This window comes from Strix uralensis, chromosome 15 (assembly GCF_047716275.1).
Source record: "Strix uralensis isolate ZFMK-TIS-50842 chromosome 15, bStrUra1, whole genome shotgun sequence".
Taxonomy (NCBI): Eukaryota; Metazoa; Chordata; class Aves; order Strigiformes; family Strigidae; genus Strix; species Strix uralensis.
In genome coordinates, this window is record NC_133986.1 from 18,870,057 (window position 1) to 18,888,234 (window position 18,178).

Sequence of the window (18,178 nt, forward strand, 5' to 3'; positions counted from 1 at the left end):
CTTGGAAGAACAGAGAAATCCACCTAATTGTGAGCATTCCTAAGCAATGAAGGTTTCTGAGCGTTCACACATTGTCTGTCACAAGACTTCTGATGCAGAGTGAAGTGTTTCTTTCATTTTCCAGATGTGGAAGTTGAGGCGTGAGGCGGGAATTGCTCAGTAATACCTAATTAGTGGGGGAAAAAATAAAACCTAGTCACCACCAGTCTCGTGCTTTAACATCCACTCATAAGTTGTTGTTTAAAAGAGGAAATGCCTAATACTTCCATTCTTCTGTGACTGGGAAAGAGACTGAACTTTGTTCAGCATCCCTGGAAATGCAGACCCCCAAGGACAGATTTTTCAGTCCTCCTCCCTGAAGCTTCAGCCCTCTCTCAGACACCTGAATACAAGCCATATTTCCCAGCTAGTTCAGGACCCAAAATGCCATGTTTTTTCCAATCTGGTCCTTGGCAGGATTGATTGTCTTGTTGCAAGACTATTATCTAAAACATCTTACTATTACGGGTAGCAATCAATATTTATAACCACTCACAGTGTTTATTTATAAAAAAAAAAAATCAAATGTTCCAACCAAGAAAGGATGCTGTTATTAATATCCAGCATGATTAATAATCACATTCGGAGTCACAGGCAGGCCCACGCTGTCAGACTCATGCACTTTGCTTTTTCTAATGGCTCTGCAGGAATTTGAACTGTAATATGTTTCATGCACAGGGACAAAGACGTTTTGTCTCAGGGAAGGAGTATGTGGATGTTTTTGACTTAAAGAGCCAGTGCCGCATTCAGAGCTTCACAAACACGCCATTTTGATCCCAAGCCCATCAGTCTGTCATGTCTTATCAATGACGGTGTATCTCCTCCTGTTGCTGAAGGCCCGGAGCAGCAGATTTGCAGCTTGTTGAGAAACGTTATACCCACTCTGTGTCAGGGCAGCCATCACCTGCTCTGCTTCCCTACCACCCCCTGAAAACACCTGAGCCAGGCAAATGGGTTCACACCTCTCTGCCTGCTGAGGCTTCTCAGCTGCCCGGGGTAAGATGAGCTCCATAGGAATGATCTTGCCTCAAATCAAGAGAAGGAAAACCCATACAAGCCTGAGCATTGCTCGCTTTCCGCCTTCGCCTGTTCCTTCAGCACTACCACAGCCACTTAGGGAGAGAAGAGGGAACATGAAAAGCTGTTGTCACGGTATGAGATATGAGGCCGCTCGGCCCCACACCAAATAATAGGTGGTGCGGGAGGGACAGGTGTTTCTGATGCAATAAGCCAGTAAGGGAGCAAAGTTCAGCCCCACTCCTTAGAGCTCAGCCATGCAAGGCGATGTTTGCCCACCTGTGCGTTGCACTTTTCCTGCTGCAGGAGGTAATGGCAATAAAATCAGAGGCAGTAAAGGGACAGAGCTGCAGAGATACTGGTGCCTTGATTACTTCCTCATAGCCGCTTGTCCTCTGCAGCACCGCTTTATTACCAGACAGGCAAAGCAAGCCGACTGAAAAGCCAATACAAAAATCAGCTGTATACAACAGACGTTGTCTGCGCTGCTATCAAACATCCTGTTTTGCACAAATCTGGTCATGAGAGCCGTGGGAGGGAAAAATAAGGAAGGAAACCTTCAGGCTTGCTATTCCAAGGCAGCTCCTAGCCAGTGCTGAGCCAGTCTCAGACTGCAGCATCTCTCTGTTCAGCGGTTACGGGACCTAGCAGAGCCTTCTGCTAGACTGGGACAGCCCTCGGGTCCATGCTGTTTTGCACCTTGACTTCTATACTGAGCTCTGCAGAGCCTTACATGACTGCCAGATCCTCATGTGATCTGCCCCAACTCCTGTGGTCTGGTCTGCATGGGTTGCCCCCCAGCCTCCCATCATTCCCAAAAAAGCTCTGGTGCTGTTGAGGAACACCTGGGAACAAAGCCACTCTGTCCCTGCAGGCCAGGAGGAGCAGGGCATGCGCTTTGCTGGGGTCCTCTTGTGCCGGCCAGGGCAGGGGATACTGGGAGAACAAGGCGGAGAGGAGCGAGAGAACGCAGTATTTCTTGCAATGCGCCACAGGCCAAAAGCCTTACAGTTCAGATCCTGCAAGTCCACGGGGTGCACCGCAGCCTTTCTGCCCAGACTGTCTGGCAATAATCTTGCATTTTAAATCCTGTTAGACACAGGTAAGCTGTGGGACAGTAATCCAGGGAAGAGTTGGTGCAAAACCCCCCAATGTCAAGCATTACAAACCTCGTGGATCCTCTGCGCTTCCCACCACATCTGTATGCCAAGAACCATCTCTTGTTAAGCACCTTAAATTCATGTCCTTCAGGGTCTCAAAAGCCTGTTGTCCTGAACAAGGAGCACCCTTTCTTTATGCATGTGCATGGGGCTTAGCACAAAAGCACACCAGGCCAGCTAGGCTTGCTATTGTCAAACAAATAACTGCTTTGATGCATTTTTTAGAGGGTTTAGAAATAGAACTGGGAGTTGCAGGACAACCACTGGAGACTGCTCTTGGATTGGCACATCCTTTGCTCTTCAGAGCTGCTCACAGAGGGACCTGACTGAATGGGGATGAATGTGAAAATGTCTGCCAGAGGGACTTCTGAGGTTTCCAGTGGCTGAGGGAAGAAGAAAAAAAGCAGTAGGTGACAACTTGACAATGGAAAAAAATTATAAAATAATCACCTTAGGTGAGATATAGATAAATGCCTTGTGCCATTGGAAGGTATGATACAAAAGATTAATGAAATTGATGTTTGTTGTCTGAGTTTCTTTTGCAGCAGCAATTCTCCTTGTGCCAGTTGCCATATATTTTCCTTGATACAATCAGGAGGAAAACAGCTAATCTGACATGACAAACTCATTGTATCAGAAGTCAACTCTGCTTTAAAACGTGTGTCATATGACTAAACACCCTACTCCTGGTACAATGCATCCCACAGTAAAATTGGATGAAGCTCATCCTCAAATGCCCTGCCAAAAATACTCCTAACAAAGGGCAACAAGAAAACATAATTCAAATGAGGGACATCTGTTCTCAAATGTTTGCAGATAATGACTGGATCAAGTGTCTGCATAAAGGATAATTATTTTCTGCAGATGGTTTGATCTGGTATTTTAGACTTTGTAAAAAATCCTCATCCCAGCCACTCAGTAAAGTATGCGGGGGTTTGCTGCAAGAGACCTCTTTGCTGCCCTCTGCTACATTTTCTAAATGCAAAGATAACTAAAACTATAAACAATTAAAAGATAAAATGTAGATGTTAAAGAAAAATACTCCATTTGAACACAGACAACATACATTTTCAACTTCTGGTCTTTCACTTCTTCTATCACACTGCTGGATACCCAAATAATTCTCAGGGTGAAGTTTTGTTACAGGAGAATGGCAAAATAAAGCAGTTACGTGTTGTGCAAAGGGATCCCCAGCAGATTTCAGAGAGAAGGTCAGTTCCAGAAATGGCAGCGCAATATAGTTTTTAATACAAAATAATTCTACCACCTTTCTTCAAGACAGAGGGATACAAAACAACCACGAGCAAGACATATTGTTATTAAATCACCCCCGTGACACCCCCTTGCAACGCATGACTGGGCCTGGGATAACGCTGCCCTGTTGGAACTCTTGTCTGAGTCAGTGTGATGGCTGGAGAGCAGCTCATCCCCCCTGACCAAGTGGGGCCACGGCAGAGGGGGTGCCTGTGGGATGAGGGGCCCTGGGGACCCCCACAGCCACAGCAGCACAGGGCTGGGAGGCCCCTTGGTGGCCCCGGCACAGCAGGGTGGAGGAAACAGGGATGAGGAGGATGGCTCAAACAGCCTTTGAAAGACAGTCCTTCCCTCAGAAAGCTGGTGACCGCAGGGAGCCCAGTGAAGTCACTGTCACTCTCCCGTAACACAAATAGCTTTTAATTAATACACGTGCTCAAAGCATGTGATCACCCCCAGCAGATCTGCCTCTGTAAACGTCTCCTCCACCTAAGCAGGTGCCGCTGATGGGGGGAAATCGGTGAAGAGAACATCCCTCTCACAGCCTGCGGAAACGCTGCGCCTCAGTGGTTTGCATGGAAAGGATTTCTCCTCTTTAAAACAGTTAGGATCATCCCAAAGAGGTGCGGTGTCAGGCTGGCTGTGGGCACGTATCGTCCCTGGGTTTGTGGAGCTAGTAGTTGGTTTGTTACTTTTGCAATTAGAGGAACTGGGAAAGGAAGGATTTTGAATCAAAGAGGAGATTCTGGAGCACAAGGTGCAGCCAGTAGTGGCAAAAGAGGAGGCAGGTGAGGGAGGCAGCCAGCCCGTGGCCCACGCCCGAGGCTCTGGGACTCTCTCAGGGTGCTGGGTGAGCAGAACGGCCGTCTTTGTGCAGGAGCGGCTGGGATCAACGCCCGGTTCCTGCGGGAGCTCCAGACTTTCATCACCCTCCCGAACGAACGCGTTTTGCCGTGTGTGCAGGGTGGCGTAACCACCCCGGCACGACCTCAGAGGCCCGGGCATGCAGCTCCCCTCAGGGAGCCCGCGGCATAGGCAGGGCTGAACTGCCGAGGCCCAGGCCCGGGAGGTGAAGCCCCCCTCCTCCCCGGTGTCCTCCCCGGTGTCCTCCCGGCGGCCCCTCAGCCCCAGCCGTGCCAGGGGCCTCGACCGCCCCGCGGGCCGCGCCCGAACTGCATTTCCCGGCGTGCCCCGCGCGGCGGCGGGAGGCGGGGCCGCTTCCGGGTTGGCGGCCCGCGCTGTGTGTTTACTTCCGGCCGCCCAGTGCGCGAGTGTCAGCCCGAGGAGGGGACCCGGCGGCCGCCCCGCCCGCCCCGCCCCGCCGGAGCCGGGCCGCGGGGGAGGGAGCGAGGCAAGCGGGGAGGAGCCCGGCCCCCGCGCCCGCAGCGGCGGCGGCCCCCATGAGCGGGCGGTGAGCGGCGAGTCGGCGGCCGCGGGAGCTTCCCGGCGCGGCGGGACCCAGCCATGGACTGGCTCATGGGGTGAGTGGGGCCCCCCCTTCCCCCGCGGGGCCGGTTTCCCCGCCTCGGCGGCCGCCGCCGGGCTTCCCGGTGTGGCGGGGGGAGCCGTGGGGGGCGCGGGGGGGCGCCCCGCGGGCGGCGCAAATGGCGAATCGGTCGTTGGCGGCGGAGGTGACAAGCGGTGTGTGCGCGTCCGGTGGCGGGGCGGGGGGGGAGCGGTCCAGCCCGCCCGGAGCCGAGCTCGCAGGGTGCTTCAGGAGGTGCGGAGGGGCCCTTGCCTCGTCCCGAGCGATCGCTCGCTGGAAAAGTAACTTTTCGTCCCTTTTTTGGGGGGTGTGGGAAGGGCAGGCGTTGCGGGTCTCCGTGCTTCCCACCAGTACGGCGTGGGGCTCGTGGCTCTGCAACAGAACATCACTTTAAACCGAAAGGCTTGCCAAGGTTTAAATGGCTTTCCGTGGGCAGGAAGGAGAGACCTCGGCGGAGATTAAAGCCAAATCAGAGCCACGCCAGGGGGCCTGGATAGCCTGGGATTAATAGTGCTAATTACACGGACACAGACGGTAGAAAGCGCTTTGCTGCTGGTTTTAGGTCTGAAAACCTCAGTGCAGGAGAGGGAGATGCAGTCGATGGGAGTGACCTGATACGCTGCCAGTATCCCGAGCAAGATAAACTCGGTTACTTCTTGCATGAATTGTGCTGGCGACCTGCACTCAAGTGAGCTGTGAATAATTACGCTTCAAAATCGCAGGAGCAGTAGCTTTATGCTTCAGCAAAACCAGTATTGCAGTGATAACTGGCTGCTGTTGGTTTCTTCTTTATAGTAGTTTGGTCCGGTTCCTGAATTTACCATCTAGGTTGGCTCCTTTTCTAACGTGATGTGTCTAGAATACAAAATAAACTGTCGCAGTTGCTAGATGTGGTGTATTAGAAGGATTGCTCGTGTGTGTGTGTTGCCTTTTGTCTGCAGCTGAACTGTTTGCTGGTGAAAGTACAGCACTTGTTACTTATCTTCAAGCTAGATGTGGCTGACTCCTGAGCCAGTTGTCAATACCAGTTATGTTTTGCTGTAAGTTTGACCCCTCAAGCTGATGGAGCGAATGCTGAATATCTGTGGGGTGGATGCTGATGGCTGGGTTTTCCTCCAGCAGGCTGAGCAGTGGAAATGCAGTATTTGTGGCATGTGACGGGGTCTATATGCCATGTACTGCAACACTTGTAAGTCAGAGGGCTTCACTCTTACTTATTACATGTTCTTAACGAAACAAATCAAAACAAGCTTGTCATTTATATTTTCATAACAACCACAAAGCACAGGCGGTCTGTTATATTTACTCTGTAAAAGTAAAAGCTGAAGTGTCAAAGTGCCACTGTAATTACAAAAAAAGGTCAAACCCGGGGCTTATGCAAGACATTTGGATGACTCAAAATGCCTCGTTTACGCAGTTGTACTTATTTTGTGTGAATTATGTTGTAAAGCAGAAAAGAATCAAGGTTTGGTTTAGCCAAACCCTCAATATGTTAAAATGCTGGTTTTCTTACTAAAAATACTTGGGGTTTTTGAAGTTGCTATGAAAAAATTGGCATTTGTTCTGTACTTTTTTACCCGGGGTGGGTGGATCTGTCCATGTGTGGAAAAAGACTTGCCTGTTTTCCCCATTGTAATGGGAATGGATCCTGAGTCATTTGTGCGTTACTTGCTTGTTCTCAGCTATTTCCTGATATGTTTTTCGCCTGACCAAACCCAGTATTGTCCCACTGATGCTCTTAATGTTTTCTCCTTTAAAACTTTGGGAGTTTGTGTGAATTTGTGGGGGGTGGGTTATGGCAGGAAGGGAGAGCATTGATATTTTGAAGGGGGAAGGAGTGGAAGGCCTCAGTGGGACCCTTTCTTATTCTGTCCAAGTTATGGCTGCTGTTGGCAACTGTGTGTCTAAATGGAAACATCCTTCTTGCTGTTTGAGAAAGAAACTGAGGACATTTGTTTGCCAGGGCAGAAGATTGGGTAATATCACTTGCTCGGCCTTTCTTTCAGTGAAAACTTCAGCTGTTTAGGGGTCTTGTGTGAGAAGGGAAGGGCTGCAGAAAAACCTGCAGTAGGAAAACAGGTCACTCCCAGTGATCCATCAGTTTGTGTTGATGTCGATGCCTCTGGAGAGCAAACTGTATTGGTCTGCTTTTTGGTGCTGTCACTCTTTACAGAATAACTGTCACCACTAATAACAATGCTGTGATCTTTCTTATTCCTAACTGCTTTGGTAACATGCTGGTTTGCATTTACAGCTTTCCGTGCTCTTTCCATGCCCTTCTTGTATGTCTTTTGCTATTGGTTGTGTTTGCTTCATGTTTTGGTGTGAGAAACACCCTCTGTGTTTTAACTTTGTATTACTGAGAACTTAACCTTCAAGTGCGTTAAATTAGGCAGCAGTAACAGTTGCTTCTGTTTAGATCTCTACCCTTCAAGCTTGTGTCGCACTTATCCGATAGACGATTTAGCGAGATCCGCTTCATTCCTTGTTGGTCCTCGCCTTCACTTGTGGTCTCTTGGAAAGTGGGGGAAAGGTAAGTTCTAATCGTACCACAAAGGGCAGCAGCCCAAGTGTCTCTGATCGCCTCAGAGTGCTTAATGTACAAAAAACGGAAGCTGAAGCTTATAAACAATAGTGAATTTATTATGGATTAACGAACAGCTATAGGCTTACGTGGTCACACAGCAAAACTTCTCTGGGTGCTGCCTTCTGGTCAGTCAAGTGCTTCAAAATCCAGTCAAGTCCTAGGGAAGAAAGCTGAAAAAAAGTAGCTACTGCTATGTTACAGTGCTCAGTTTAGCACCAAAGTAAACCCAAAGTCTTTTCTGTGGTTGGTTAGTATCTTTTACCCTTCTGCTGAATGTAGCCTTAATACTGATATTGGTGAAAGACTATGGTTTCTTCAGTGCATGCTCTCCATTGAAAAAAAAAACCAAACATTTTGAGCTGCTTTGTTGTACATAGGATATATTTTCAGTGCAATTTTGACTAGAGATCGGTGTTGCTTAATTGCTTTGCTCACCATCATCTGACAGAGATCTATATTACCCTCTTTAGAAGAGATTCCAAACTTTTGTCATAGAAATAGCATTGATCTGCTCTTGAAATTCAAAGTAGCAACAGAGACAGGCATTGTTCTTTCAGTTTTGAAACTTGCCTTTTAATTTGTTTTAAAATTCGCCATTAAAAAGGAGTAAAACATATTAATGGTACTAGTAAACCTGACATGGTGTTGGTTAGTTTTAATATTCAGCTGTGATATTCAGCCTGATGCTGAAACATGTTTTTTCATAATAGAGAAGCACTGTGTACTGTAGCCTTTTTTGTGAACAAAAAGGAGAGAAACAGACTATTTTACCAACAATTACCTGTTAAACACAAAACATAATTTGGGGCTACATCTGTACTATAAACTTTGTAGTTTAGTAGGTTAATAAACTATGCTGATTTAAACTGTTGCAGTTTTCTTAGTTTCACATAGTTGTGATGGCAGAACACCTCTGTAGATGCATCTTAAACGGGGAAAAAGCCTGCGTCTGCAGAAATGAGCTGGAGAGTTTTGTACAGGCTACTTGAAAAGCCTTCAGCATGTAGACCAGCCCTATAAAAAGGGACTCTTAGTGAAGGAAGTGGGCAGGGGGAGAGATACTTCATTTTTTCCTTTGCAAGAAACCTTCTGTTTCCATAAACCAATGGCATTCCCTCTAGACTCTTACTTGAATGCCTCTGAGCACAAGAAAAACTCTGAATCCTCAAGGAGTGAAATGCTACCTCTAAACTCTTCAATGAAGATTATTTTCTGTTGAATGTGTATCAGTATTTTCTCTGTATCAGGGGACTGTGTTATTCCAGGATCAGTGTAAGCATCTCTCATACTTGTGAGCTGCAGTGTCCACTCCTTTCACAGGCACTTCTGGCACCAGTAAAATGTTGGTGCCCTCATCCATGTGCCTTGGTTTTGCTGTGGTACTAAGGTCTCTTCTTCTGAGGGAAGACTGCAACACCTAGCAGCTTGTTAAAAATAAAATTTTAGATGCAAAACTTCTGTTGTGTAATAAAACTTTTTTCTTCTGGACAGCAGTGTGTCTAGCTCTTCTGGGGGGATTTATGACAGTAAGAAATAAGTTGTGGGAGCATGCTAACTTCACACAAGCGTATTATCTCTCTGTCCTTCTGTGCCTTATGGTGACATAACACATTCACAGCTCCTTCTCCCAGACTTAGAGTGTAAGCAGAGTAAAAGAGAAGGGGCTGTGTGCAACAGGAATTCCTCCTGTCTTTAGTTTTTAACTTGTAGGTCTTGCTATCCATACTGTCATACCATCCACTGCTCAATTACCTGCTCTTTTATATGTTGCCCTGATGACTTGGAAAGGAGGGCCTAAAAATGATTGAAGGCTATTCTTTTCTCATATCCCACACCTTCAACTTTGAGGACAGTCAAAAAAGCAAGGGCCTAGAAAGATCGGGAAAACACAGACAGCAGAAGAAAGAAGGAAAGTCCTAATCAGAATATTTGTGCCTGAAGACAGCACAGACAGAGTGGACCCAAAGGTTGGGTCTACTCAGGTGCTCTGTGATCTGCAAGATCGAGCAGGTGGCTACAGCTGTAAACTGAAGACTGGCTAATCCAGTGTAATAGCCTTCACACTTGCAAATTTTATTTTGTAATGTCAATCCATTATAAACACCACATATATACGCTGCCTTGCACAGTCTTCATCTGACCAGGATAGGTGGAAAGTATGTTGCAGTAAGACAGCACAGTAACTATGCAAATCTAATCTTTCTGAGTGTATGCTATACTGATTATTTTTAACAAATGCTGCAAGAGAACTTCTCAAGGTCTGCACACTGCTAGATTTGTCTAGTACAGAAGGCCTGTGTGTCATGCATTTATTTAGCTATAACTGTCACGGGCTTAAAATAAAGCAAGCAGTTTTTCCGCTTGTTTTGGATATAGGATTTTGCCACATCCCAGCAGTGATTTTGAAGGGTAGAAGAAAAGTAACACATACTGCTGTTTTGTTGTTTTCCATTCTGCATTTGTGGAAGTGTCTTTAAGAAATTTCCTCATAAGGCCTTAAGACATTGTCCAGTTCAAGATACACTATGGTGAAATATGAGTAGTATTGTTATGCAGAGAAGTCCTAGCCTTGAGCTAGAACAACTAAGGACTAGATGTGAAAAAAGCACGCTAGTGTTCTAGTTCTGAGTAAAAATCCAATACGCTAATTTTTCAGCTGTTAGACTAAATCTTTATTGCTTTTGAAAGGGATGCATTATCATAGAATCATAAAATATCTCAAGCTGGAAGGGACCCATAAGGATCACAAAGTCCATTAATTGTAAGGAGTGCATCTTGTAGTGGGAACAGTGAGAAATCGCACAGCACGCTGCGCTGTCAGCTTGGCTGGTGCATGATGCAGTTGAACCAAGAAGAGTACTGCTGTCTTTGCCTAGCAGACCTTGATATAAAAGGGTAGCTAATGGGCTTTATTCTAGGTGCTGTTTGAAACTTCCTAATTATAGCGAATATTTCTATAAAAAGGAAGAACACTGGAAGTCTTCAGCTGCTGTAACTATAAGGAATGCCTTCCCCTTTTTTCCCTTTAGTCATCTTCAGTGAAGAAAGTCTCCTGCCTTTATAAGGCAGTCTTCCCTCTAGAAACTCTGCTGCAACCTCTCACCTTTCACAGCTTGCATGGTGTATATATTTGTTCTGTTTTTTAACTGACCTCACAACAGGTGTTTCCCTTGCATTACATTCCCTGTGAATTCTTGGCTTCATAGGCCATTTTCCCTAGTTTGAGTGAGCTGAAAATAACTCGGAACCAGTAAACCAGACATGTCCAGTCCCATTGGGCAGGAAATATTCATGTGTTCCTTATTTACTTCTATTTATAGGTGTCACGTTACCAGTGGGGTCCCAGATTGTTCTCCCCAGATAAATCTAGGTCTGTCTGAGAGCCATGTGCTCTCAGTTCTCTGCTTACTTATGAGACTTCAATATTATTTCATACGCTTACCAGACATGAGCGGTACCTCTGCTAAACCAGAAGTTAGCTGTGAAAACAACTAGTATAACATAGTCTGCAGGTAAAAGAATATCTCCATTAAATATTAACTTGTAATATTCATTAGTATAGTAGTGGAAAGGTGCTGTTAGTTTGAAATGTGAGTTTCCAGGGCTATCACAGTTGTAGAAAAGGAGTCGGGACTGGACGAGAGCCATTTAAGCTGTTCAGGCATGTTGTTGCCTTACGTGTCTCTGGTTCTGAAAGTGCTTGGTTATATCACCGAGATTGTCGCTGTTAAGGCTTTTCTGCCGTAATGCAAAACAAATAAAAAAATAACTGCAGAGTCTTGCTCTGTTAATTAATAATAGTTAATTATTGATTTCTTGGAGAAAATACCAAATAAATCCTGCGTTTTGAAACCTGTGTTACTTTAGCAAACCACAGACTTTGTATCAGTTAGGCAGTTACTTTCCTTTGGTCAGTAACAGTGTATGTGAATACTGGTTTGTTCTTAAGAGAGCATTCTTTTTCCAACAAAGATTTTATTGAGGAACAAGAAGAGTAGATCAATCTCAAGGTCCCTAAAGTAAAACGAACTATTACTTTCCTTTGAAAAAGAGCTGAGTGTTCTAAAAGGGTAGCAGTACTCCTTCCTTGTGTATCTCTGCATGTTACCCTCTTCTCCTTTGCGCTAGCATCAGTATTCAGGAAGGATGATAGGTTCAGATGCTCATCTGACTGAAAACTAGTATTTTTAAAATGTTTTTTACCTTTTTTTCCTCTCCTAAAGTTAAGTTTTCAGCTAAGTGAGTTCCTGCAGCCTGTTTGTGTAGCTACATGGATAATGCTAATAGCACCGTGGAGCTGGTGAGAACGTAAAGCTTGGGGAACGCTCTTTTTGGTGGCAGCAAGGACTTAATTGAATGTAATCATGTAGTAATGTGATTCTTAGTGGTAAATACTCTGCAAATAATTAGGGATTTTCTGATGATGTATCCTTCTGCTTGAACTGTTTGGAAGAACTGCAGAATGTCTGAAAACAGGAGATGCTATGACTAGGCTGGTATCTTGGAGCAGGTAATGGCCTCAGAGCACTGTCACAGTTGCTGTCCTACTGTGTTACATTCAGTTTATGGCTAAACTATAAATATACTCGTAGTGAACTGGATATTTATGAATAACTCAGAATTTATAATTTGCTCTAACTCATGTTTCATCTACCTGAGAAAAGTGCTGGCTCTGTCATGGTGTGAATGTGAAGATAGGTGGTATTTTGGGTTCCTGGCTGAATCCGGCAGTCTGATTCAAGAGAGTGTTCAGGAAGCTTGGTTCACGCATGATGGCCTACATAGCTTTGCCATATTTCACTGGCACTTTCCATCTGTTACATCTACTGGATGTGGGCCCAGAGCAAGCATACTTGAAAGAGTAAAATTAATAGGAGACTGCAATTTTTAGATAGCTGTGTATACAAGTTTGAACTCGGTGTTGTCAAATCTGCATATTCTGCAATCATTGCTGACCTATTAAACAACTTTAATGTGGGTTTCTGCTAGTGGAATACTACTGAAGTAATCTTATGCATCATTTTTAACCCATGTTTAGCCTTCTACAATCAGTGATAAGTGAAACTTGCTAGGTTCAGTTTTAAAATGCCCTCCTTAGCAGTCTTTCCACTCATCTTATTCTTCAATTAAAAAAAAAAAAAATAGACTGTGCCCTTCACTGTACTAAGATTTATAATGAATAAATGTGATTTTTAAAATTTATTTTTGCAGTCACATTGTTTATAATATTACTGGAGACTGTTGTATCAGTGAGACTACTTAAGGAAGAACTGTTGGTTGGTGACTTTGTTCCAGCACTTCAAACAGTTGCACTCTAGGAGCCTCCCTGCTCCTAAGACAGTGTGCAATAATTTTAAATAATTTAATTTTGCAGTTAGATTGATGAGTGTAACTTAAATGGCTGAACAGCCGTGCTATGATTTTAGCATTTGAAGGGGAAAAAAATGGCAGTTTTGTCTGCAGTTACTTTCCTTTTATTCTGCCAGCCAAAGGAAACTGGTCAGGGTGCAAGTTCTTCACACAATCCGCAAAGCTGTTTCTGACTGGAAAAAAAGCATTGAACACACCTTAAAAAAAAAAAAAGGAAGAAAAGGCAACCAGAGTTTAGATACAATTTTCAAGGCTCCGAAGAATGTCAGAAATTAAACTGGAATCAAGACAGGGATGACTGTCATAGATCAAATTCCTTCTTACTCTGAGCATTCAAAGAGTGAATCCACTAAGCATGAATGTAAGCATGCAGAAAACTGTATTTTTAAATGATCCAGGTCCAGTAACTTGACCTCTTCAGACTATATCTGCATGCTTTTTTCCCTTCCCTTTTCTTTCTTCACTGTTCAGGTTAGAAAGGTGTTCATTGAATAATTTTATCATTAGTGTTCAGTGACTGGATCACTGCTGTCCCTTCTCTACACTGAAATGTGTAAATAGTTGGGACTTTCACCTGAGGAGTCTCCTGGTATGTATACATAAAGCACCGAATTTGTGTGAAACAGGTTGTATAGAGGTGACCTTGAGACTGATTTTTTTTTTTTTTTTTACTGCTTCATTTTACAACCTTAATGTTCCTTCAATCTAGAATTTCCTAACTTAGAGAACTTCTTTTGTATGGTTCTTCATAAAGCAGCGGGGAGTTGTTCAGGAAAGGCTTTGTTCCATACAGTGTATCTTACCAGGTTATGCAAACCTGGGTAGAGATGTTTTTTACAACAAGGTGTTTTGTGTCTACTCTGCGGATGGACTCAGGTTACAGAGTTAACTCTGTGGTTTCAAGTTTGTGTCAGGTGTGGTAAATGATAAATAGCTTTCTTTTCAGTCAGTCTCCTCTCTGATGATATCCAGGTGTTGCTGGAACTCCAGTCTGTAACCTTCACGATTGTCATGTCTAATGAAGTGTTAGTGTGTGACTGCTTTCCATCAGATAGAGGAGACCCAGTTTGTAGTGAGGGTTAGTAACTTTTATTAGACCAGCAGATGTACTTGAGGAAGAAAGAAAAAGCTGCTGGGCATACTTGTATCTCGTGTTTATGTTAATGGGCTGTGTTGAACAAAACCGTGTCAGCTGGATAAATCTCACCTGCTGATTTAGCAGGGGGTTGGTACCTTTTTAAGGAGCTGATCAGCCTACATTCAAAAAGCCACAGGTGGGCACTGGTCTTGCTATTTAAGGTTATCTGAATCTCTTCTAGGAAAGGAAGGAGATTAGAAATGGGAGTATTTGCTGGTTCTGGTCTAGGGTAGCCAGATCCTCAGATATACCTAATTCCCTCTGATTTCTTTTGTTCCGTGAGCCAGCCTTTCTTGGTTCACATGTACTTTCTGGTTGGGGTGCATGTGCTAACCTGCAGTTCTGATGTATTTACGGGCCTCATCTGTGTCTCCTTTTTGTTGTAGCCAGATAGTGGCGTTTTTTTGAATTAGCTGATTTTTGAGGTTTGGAAGAAGTCTGACTAAAGAGATGAACAGAAGAAATAGCTAAGGGGATACTTCAGCCTAATGACTATAGCTGGGGTTTTGTTCAATTCTAGCCTTAATCTTGTAAGGTAGAGGGTCTGTTGGATGCCCATCTGCTGCTTGATTTTTTTTTTTGGTCATTAAAGACTACTTCTTATTCTTCTGCACGGTATTCCTGGACAGGCATCCAACAGTAGTTGTTATTACTCTGTCCCTTCCTCACTTGATGATTGTGGTGCTGTTGGTTATGAGCAATTTTTGAAGACTAACCGGAAATTTCAGGGGTTTTTTTGATGTATTTATGAGTGTTTCTTATTAGGCGTATGATAGGCTTTTACCATGTGGTCTGACATAACTCAAAGCTAAAACCTGTGCTATGGGTGCTATTCAAAATGCTGAATTTGGTGATTTGCATTCTTACAGCCTCAGAGTGTCTGCAGTGAGGTTGTCTCTCTTGCCCCACCCTGCTGAATGTGAAGGTACTGGCCCGAGTCAATTGAGCTTGTTGAGGCTTGAGCTGGTGGAGTAAAGTGCCATGAAAACTCATCTGTGGAAGGGGAGATTCTGTGTTAACGCTTGTAACGAACACTAGGTGTTTAACTGCAAGTTTATAGGCAATGTGGTTGGTTTACTTTTTAAAGGGTGCCCTTCCTGTTTTCACACAGTACTATAAAGTGGTGGGGTTTGGTTTTTTGTGTTTTTTTTTTTTTTTTTTTTAAAGTGTTTATAAGTGTTTTCCAGGCTTGTTTCAGGCAGGATGTGCCCAGTCATCCACTAAAATGTAGGCAGCTGTTGCTATATGTGGTATAACTTTCCAGGCGGGCAAAATATTATTTACATGTTCACAGACTTGCATTTTCTTGTGATTGTTAATAGAATCAATGCTCTTATTTAAATCAAGTTCATCTCTGTTTAAGGTAGAGTGAAAACTTACTAGCTTGACTGGTCAGAAAGACTTGAAATTAGTCATCTTGTTAATGGAGAAATATTTTCTGCAGTTCATGAAACGCGGTATAATTATCCACTATCTTGCAGGACAAAAGCACTTGCTTGTGGGAAAGAAGCTTTTCAATAAGCCACACTTGCTGGTTAGGTTTTTTTCAGCAGAAATGTATGTAGTCCTTTTTCTAAGTAAATAAAATAAGAAATTCTTGCTTAGTAGATCTATTGAATTCCCACGTTTAAACATCTTCTGAAACATGGGCTCTTTTTTCACTTTCTAGTTAGCATAAATTTCTTGAGAAGGAAGTAACTTTATAATAAAGACAGACTCATTTCAACACATGGGTCCTACTTGTTTAGGGTGTGTCAGCTGTCCTCAGTTTTTCTGAGCCAAGCCAAAAACGTAAAATAAAAGGGTGTTAAATATTTGTGGGCATCATGAATTAAGCTAACATGAAGGTTGCTTAACTTCTGAATGACAACTTCTGTGAATGGTTTAATGTGTTTTAACAGATACAATTTGACTTCCTGTCTAGAAAAGCACACTTGCAATGACAAACAGTAAAAAAAAAAAAAATATTTTTTTTTTTAAACAAACCAGAGTGCATGAGAGAGATCCCTGGTTGATGGTCCCCAGTGTTAAGAACAGCTATTGCTGTTCGAGTAAGCAGATAGAATTTGAGCGAAGAGGAAGCAAATACAGGAATAAGGATAGTGCTTACACATGCATTAAAACTTTGCTAGCACATAAATCATCATTTCCTGTCTGGATATAATAAAGGAATAATTATTATTTTCCATTATTACTAAGACCTTGATATTTTTATAAAAATACTGCATTCTTATGTAGAATCACTGTTTGTAATTGAACTGTAGCTGTCAAAACAAATGCACAAAGAACTTGGATCTGTGAAATTCCAGTGTATGCCTGACCTAAAGGAGTAATTTATCATTCATCCAGATAAACGTCCATGGCCTGATTTGTCACACATGCATATTTTGCAAATAGATGCCTGCAACATGCGACCCATGTATCACAGTCTGCTGTCTGTGTTGCTGTCTGTTTTGACTTTTCAGTCGCCTGTAGCTGTGAACGTTATTCGCCTGGGGATTAAAGGGCAGACAATACTTGTTGTCCCATGGTTTGTATGTAATATTTTCTTCTACTTGTGGACTTAGCACACTTTTATTATAAGGTGTGGATGTGGTTTGTTTGGGTCTGTGACTTTACAGACAGGTTCTAGTCCTTGTAATGCCAGAAATCAGTGTATGCAATTTGATGGCATCACAAGTCAGGCCAAAAGATACTACTGATCAGTCTCAAGGGCTAAGATGGAGAAACACTGTCTACTGAATGATGTGAGATTTGAACTTCACAGCACCTAGCTACCACATCAGTGTGCCCTTTGTGGGCTACGCAGTACCTGAGTGGGAAAGAACCTTTGCTGTCTGGAGAGCTTGATTTGATAGTGTGATGGAAAATGAAATGGGATTGGGCTGGAATGTGCAACTTTGTGCAAAATCGTGTCCTCTGCCATTTCCCTTGAAACTGGAGTTTAGTAACTGCTCCATGTTTGCTCCTGTTATGTTGTTCAAGTACGCTAGAAGTCAAACTAAACATCTGTTAAATGAGCTTTTACACAAGGCTTGGAGGAGGTCAAAGGCTGTTGTAATTGGGGGAGCCAGAATGAAACCACATCCACCCAGAGCTTTTTGTTCCTAGCAAAGTGAAATGGGAAAATGTAGTACTTTTTCCCTACTCCTTTTAATTCTGCGATCCACTATCCTAAATCTTACACTTTTTAAAAAAGGCACAGAAGGATTTACTAGCTAGATGGAAGGAGTGTTCCTTTCACCTGTTTGGTATTGCTGACCAAACAGTGAAGTAGGTCTGGTCTGATTTAGCTAAAATAAGAGGGATAATACATCCTAGCTTTGGTATGTTTTGGATGAAAAATAACGCATCGTTATGAAGCGATGTTGTCAAGATGAAGTTTCTCAGAGTCTAGCTGAAATTCACTGGCCCCTTACCCTTTTGCTAGTATATGCCCGAGTATATACGGACTTTCTACATGCAAAAAAACCCAATGAGGCAGGAGCAAACAGCTGTGGGAACAACTAATCCAACTTGGATCCATGTTCCCACTGGAAGTAATAACATGGCTGCTTGCAGGAACTATCCCTGTGGCTTGTTTCCCTAAGATCCCTGGAGACTAGTGATGTGGGTGGAGTGCACAGGACATGAAGTGAAAATATTGAGAGATAAACCTGTCCAAAAAGGAGTCTAATCTCCAAGGAAGAGAATGGTTATCATATAGCCATGGGCTACTCATTAACCCAGGGTTCCTAAACCAAACATTATTCTAGAGTGACAGCCAGCTACTAACACAAAACTGTTACATACTTTTTAATCTCATTTTGGATTTGCTTCTTTGCGCCAATTTTTTGGAGTTTAATAGTAAAATGACAATGTGTCACAGCAGGCACTGTCTCTGACCTCCAAAGAAAGAATGAATTCTCCAATATGCTCTTGTTACAAAATCAGATCCAGAAAAACTTCAGATTAACTAGGTTTCAGTAAATACATGTTCTGCTTTGTCATGTGGAAAAGCAACAGCAAGCTCAAAAATGGGCAGAGAATAAGGCAAAAGTGGTTTAAATACAATTGACTTGCCAGCATACTTTTACAATAAAGAAAATTTTGGCACCTTGCTTAACAATAGAAGGTTGGAATACTAA

At 43.5% G+C, this 18,178-nt stretch overlaps 1 protein-coding gene across 1 annotated transcript in view; it reads left to right on the plus strand.

Moving 5' to 3' along the window:
• The first annotated feature begins 4,741 nt into the window (after positions 1 to 4,741).
• Positions 4,742 to 18,178, plus strand: part of MOB2 (MOB kinase activator 2) — a 114,768-nt gene continuing 101,331 nt past the window's right edge. Inside the window, exon 1 of the mRNA XM_074884383.1 lies at positions 4,742 to 4,951. Within this exon, the coding sequence (XP_074740484.1) occupies positions 4,935 to 4,951 (17 nt within the window). The 5' untranslated portion in view covers positions 4,742 to 4,934. The remainder of the gene's footprint in view (positions 4,952 to 18,178) is intronic.